Consider the following 6000-nt stretch of genomic DNA (forward strand, 5'->3'; position numbering starts at 1 on the left):
GCCTCACCCATGTTATCAGATCAGAAAGGCGTACATTTCACAGTTCTGCATAATACATTATATATTAAAAAAAATAAAATTCCTGTCAGATATCGCCATTTCAGCACAGAGGTTCACTGTTTAATCGATAAATTTGACCAAATTAAAGCAAAGTTGTCCTCTAAAGGTGTAGAAGTTGCACTGCTCTCATTATTGGTGACATTTTCAAATGTTGTTACACTTTTTCCTCTTTGGTTTGAATATTAAATTGGGTTTTCTCCATTTATTGGCCAAAACTGTCTTGAGATCAGAGATGACTCCTGTTGGTCAGAGTCTTTGCTTTTAGACTGGAACCAGACTCAGGTTGAGCAAAACCATTTAATGATTACCATGGGCCTTCCAAAGGTAATGATTGATGCAGAGCCTCCACACGTGAACGCTGCGACTGCCTTTGTTTACAACTCGATCAAAGATGGGAAACAATCAGTTTCCTCTGGCTCGCACCTTTTTCTCTCACTGTTTCGGAGAAAAAAAGTGTGGAGCATTAAGCAACCATTGGTTATTAAAAATAATCTAAAGTTTGAATTAGTCCAATACATCCTTCTTAATAGCAAAAAGCAAACGTATATAAGTATTGACGCTCTTTTAGGTGATACCTTTTGTTCAGTTTGGTTTTATACTCTTGGTTTGCTAGTGAGCCTGAAACCAGCAGCTTTCCAGTTCTACTAAGCTCTGCTTATCTAACATAGAAAGTTTGCAGTCATCATTAAACTATCACCATTTGATTCAACTTTTTGAAATAAAGAAAAACTAATTTGTTTTGCAAAGAAGAGAAGAGAAGCATTTAGGGCGGTAACTAATGATTATTTTACTAATTCATTAATCTGTCAAATATCTTTTTGATTAACTGATTAATAATCAGATTGCAAATGTTCCTGAAAGAAGACTTTTTCCGTAGCTAAACCAGGTGAAACAAAAACGTTTCCACATGAGGAGTACTGGATGGAGCATATTGAGCATTTAATCTTAAATGTTATATGTTTACCATTTAGTTATAATTAATGCTCTAAGTGAGGTGCTGTATCAGCTAGAGATATTTTAGAGTTTCTACACTCCTGTTAACGATTAATCTATTCCTAAATTAGTTTACGATTATTCCATTAATCAATTAATCCATTAATTGATTCAGCCCTAGATGAATTGTCCTCAATATACACTGGTAACAAGAAAAAAAAGTGATGTAAAATAAGTTGCTTTTAGTGTCACTCAGATGGGAACTCAGAGCAGTTCTTCCAGTAAAACATAAGTTTACAACATTTGTTGTTTATTATTTTGGACCAAAGTTATCAGGAGGCCTCTGGAGGATCCCAGGCTGCAGACGCTTCATCTAATCTCTGTTGTTTATGCTTAATCTCTTATTGCTCTATGTCTCTCTTGTTGTTTTCAGGATCCGTCGGTCACTCAGGTGACAAACTCCAACATTGAAACAGTTGAAGAGTACAACCCTTTTCCCCAGACCACGGTGAGACCTCCCACATTGATTTTATGAGCCTTGTTTTCTTCAATAAAATAGTGATTGACGGAGACAAACGGAAATCACGACCAGAATCACTGTGATTTATTATTATTTTTGATATATTTTTTGATAATGGTTAAAGATGATTTTAAAATTGGACGGAAACAGAAAAGGGCCATTTACTGGGAAGAAAAAGCTGGATTTAGCCTTGCAAAGTCTCATCTATCCATTATATAATTGTTATATTTGTTTTCTTAAACGTAATTGTTATCTCTAAGCCATCATGCCAAACACCTGGAGCTTGACTGATTTTAAAAAAAGTTGATCTGTTTCACCTCCTGTTTCTGTCTTGCCTTAATTTTTTTTCATATTCTCCTGGATCTCCCATCTGATTATCTCTATACCTTGTTTTCCTTTGTTTTCAAAGTTTTTTTTGTGTTTTACACGTTAAGTTTTCCCTTTGCGTCAAATGTTTTTTTTTTCTCATTTTCTGTCAGGATTTTGCTGCCACTCGCACCACGCCAGCCTCCAGCTCTCTCTACCAGCCGGCCGTGTTGCAGCCTTCGACAGAACCCAGCCCACAGGTGGGAACAGGCCCTCGCTTCCCTCCATGTGTCGCCTACATTTTATTAACACTCTTAATTGTTTAGCACAGCTGCTCTTCTTCTTTATCGGCCAACAGATCCACTTCAAAATTAACATCGAACACCATAAACCAGAGAGAGGACAGCTTTTAAACTGTAAATGTATAACAGCTAACTGGATGTCTGAATCCAAGCCTTCCCTGTTTAATCTGAGAAAAGAATTCTTTTAAACCGTTTAATTTAAAATTCCCTCAACATGTAGTCTGTGGCTCTTATCTTTCTGTATCTCTGCTTCTGTCTCCTTGAACACACTGAGCCTGGTTCTGCTGGAGGTTTCTTCCTGTTAAAAGGGAGTTTTTCCTCTCCACTGTCGCTACAAGCATGCTTAGTGTGAGGGATTGCTGAAGAGTCACTGAGTCGATGCAATCAGCTGGTTTTCCTTAGATAGAAAACTATGAATCAATCTGACTGGATGATCTGGTGAACTGGAAAGTACTATAAAGTATAAAACTGAATATTTTCACTCTCAATTCAATTCAATTCAGTTTATTTATATAGCGCCAAATTCACAACACATGTCATCTCAAGGCACTTTACAGTTCAACCAGATCATACAATCAAATCGATACAAAGTTTTCTAAGGAAAACCAGTTGATTGCATTGAGTCATTGACTCAAATACAATCCCTCACACTAAGCATGCTTGTAGCGACAGTGGAGAGGAAAAACTCCCTTTTAACAGGAAGAAACCTCCAGCAGAACCAGGCTCAGTGTGAGCGGCCATCTGCCGAGGCCGACTGGGGTTCAAGGAGACAGAAGCAGAGATACAAAAAGCAGCTGTAAAAGGCGGCCCCGTCCAGGAAACACACAGCCAGGCAGACAAGCTCCAAAGCAGCTCCCATGTCAGAGGATGAAGAGAGCACATCCACTCAGTCTCATCACTATCTGACATGGTGTTTGGTCCAGTGAGCCAAGCGCTAAAGTCGGATAATGGAGATTGAATTTCTGAACGTTTGCAGCTTGATGGTGAATCAGAGAGCTGATCCAGGAGCTGGCTGGCCCCGTTAAACTATAAAAAATGAGCCTGAATGTATATAAATGGACAATCCATGAATTTCCTTTTACAAAGCTTAGAGGCAAATTAACATTTCATAAAACAAATTAGCAGAAAACACAAATTAGTTTTAAGCTTTAAGTGTTTCAGAATCTGTAATGTGGGTTTGCACCTCAGGGCCACTGTAGTTTGACACTGCTGCCTAGCAGCGTTTTTTTTTTAAAGCCTCTGCAGTCCGCCGCCTCTGTCTCAGTCCCTTTCTCTATTTCTTCCAGGCAACTACTGCCGCAGCTCAGGCCACCCTGCTGAAGCAGCAGGAGGAGCTGGAGAGGAAAGCTGCTGAACTGGACCGCAGGGAGCAGGAGCTGCAGAGCCGAGGCCCCACAGGTCATTAAAGACAAATGCATCCTTCACCACAGCAGCTCAGCTTTCTGAGACAGGAAGGCGTTTTGCAGCGTCTGCATCTTGCTGCAAACAGGATGTTTAGGATGACATGCTGCACATACGCCTCATATCTCAGAGGCGTCATGTAGTCCTCTTAAAAGCCCAGCTGAGACAGGAGTGATGCCACTCTGAGTAAAAACCATCCATTAAAGTAGTAGCCATTCAAATTTTCCCCACTTTCCTTGATGGGCCATTGGCTGGTCCCTACAATTCCTTTTTAAACATCAATCTTTGTACTAAAATATTCTTTCTGTTATGATTTGTGGACATTAAGATCTAAAGAGAAGCTTCAGACCCTGTAATTCAGTGAAAGGGTAGAGTCAAAGTAAAATAATATGCAAGAGGGGGTCACTCCAGTGGCTGGAAGTTGCTGCCATTCACTGGCGTTTGACCGGCCATTTTGAATGGCTGCTACTGTAGGTTCATTTCTACCATCACTGTTCCCTTTGAGGCTTTATGTGCTGATAGCCCCTGTGGTTACGAGCTCCTCGTTAAACCGATGCTTCAGGAAACTCACAATAACTTTACCTTTTGTTTCAGCAGGTAAGGAGAACAACTGGCCTCCGCTTCCCAAGTTCTTCCCCATCAAACCGTGTTTCTATCAGGACTTCTCAGAGGAAATTCCTACAGAGTACCAGAGAGTCTGCAAAATGATGTACTACCTCTGGATGTGTAAGCATTCTTATCTTCTCACGGTGTAGAATCCTGGATGAATTCAGCATTTGCTGATGATGACAGTCACTGTGCTGTTTCCTTCAGTCTACTGTGTGACTCTGTTCCTCAACCTGCTGGCGTGCCTGGCAGAATTCATTGGCGGCTCAGCGCACGGCGTTGACTTCGGCCTCTCCATTCTCTGGCTAATCCTGTTTACCCCCTGCTCCTTCCTCTGCTGGTACCGGCCAGTCTACAAGGCCTTTAAGTAAGTAAAGTAACCACTAAAACTGCACTAATGCTAACGATTACCACTGGTCCGTTAGATCCCAATAAAAAGGAAAAACACATGGTCTACCAGCAGGTGGCAGCATTATGTTACAAGAAACTGAATTTGAATGATTCTGACTGAATCTATATAATCATGTAATTTGAACTTAAAAGCTTGAAAATAGATATCATTAAAGTCATAGGGAATTCATATTTAAATGTCAAATCATTCTGGCTTAAACATGTATATGAATGTACTCTTTATGAGACTATATTGTCTATATAAAAAAAAAATCCTGTCTTAACATCTGTGTTTTTTTTTGTTATCTTCTGCAGGCCAGTTAGTTCTACGTCAGCCTGAACATCTAAATTCCACCAATCATATATCAACGGTCATCTGTCAATCAAATTTTTTTGGTCATAGCATCTTGATTGATATGTGGCAGCTAATATACGCAATGGTTGAAATCAGAATCCTTTCCTTTCCGATTGAGTTCCGTCCCAGTGTTCACGGGGATGGACGTCTGTGTCTTCAGCAGGCGTAGAGCTAACAGAACTGGCAGCGTTGCGAGGCAAGGGCTAAAACATGTACGGCTGGAAGCCTTCTACACCAAATTAAGCTTCTGCCGCCCTGGCGTCCTCTTCCACAACATCTTCGTCCCCGCTTTCCTCCTCTAAATAAAAAATGGATGACGGAGGAGTCTCATCCACGACCTCTGACACTAAACTCTCCTCCTCTTGCATGTTTCCTCTGTCCATAGCGTTCCTTGACAGTGTCGTTTCTAAGTCACCTATTTAGTGCTACTTGGTCCCAATGGAATTTCCCATTGGGAACCTACTAGCACTAAGTTGCTAACTGGTTAGCAAGATGGTTCCGACAAACCGGCCACAACCAAACTTGCTTGCGAACCTTCCTCCACAACAATCCCACCCCCTTGATAAACGACCAATGAAATTCACTTTATTCACTCATGTAAAGTCGTGCACCACTCGGGAGAATTCGAAAATGAAAAGGTTGGAACAGCCGTTTCCCTACGACTTTAAATTTAGAGGTTTAAAATTCTATTACCGTTTTGGCCCGAATATGAGACGAGGTTATTTTCATTTAAAGAGATGTGAAAATGTGGGGAAGTCTTATAATGGTGTCTAACAATTATACAGACTGACATCTATCTGTGGTCGCTACATGAACGTAACAGCAGAGGGCGCCAGTTTTTTTTGTAAAGCCAGTGACCTCATGGAGATGGGAAACTGTAGCTGGGGTCATCCTTCTACCACAACAGAGAAGGATTAAGAGTCAGACAAGTTTGCCGACATTTGAGGAGGAGTTATGATGCCAATTTTAAAATAAGGTTGATCACCGCAGCAGAGGCATCAACTGGGGACAGTGATTCGTCTACATGTTCTGAATGCTGGCATACCATAAAGAATAAGTGATGAACAGTTTAGTTTGTGCCTTCAACTCGTTGCCCATAGAATAATATCTCTCTAAATGGTCTGAGA

At 40.8% G+C, this 6000-nt stretch overlaps 1 protein-coding gene across 2 annotated transcripts in view; it reads left to right on the top strand.

The window, feature by feature from the left end:
* The window catches only part of scamp2 (secretory carrier membrane protein 2), a 33885-nt gene that overhangs the window by 13782 nt on the left and 14103 nt on the right, over window positions 1-6000 (top strand). Inside the window, exons 2-6 of one of the 2 annotated variants that reach the window (XM_038301325.1) lie at window positions 1427-1501; window positions 1993-2079; window positions 3408-3519; window positions 4117-4248; window positions 4336-4495. In XM_038301325.1, coding sequence (XP_038157253.1) covers window positions 1427-1501; window positions 1993-2079; window positions 3408-3519; window positions 4117-4248; window positions 4336-4495 — 566 coding nt within the window. The remainder of the gene's footprint in view (window positions 1-1426; window positions 1502-1992; window positions 2080-3407; window positions 3520-4116; window positions 4249-4335; window positions 4496-6000) is intronic. The other variant, XM_038301326.1, reaches the window with a different exon arrangement.

This window comes from Cyprinodon tularosa, unplaced genomic scaffold, assembly GCF_016077235.1.
Source record: "Cyprinodon tularosa strain WSP-4 unplaced genomic scaffold, ASM1607723v1 ctg465, whole genome shotgun sequence".
In the NCBI taxonomy this organism is placed as follows: Eukaryota; Metazoa; Chordata; class Actinopteri; order Cyprinodontiformes; family Cyprinodontidae; genus Cyprinodon; species Cyprinodon tularosa.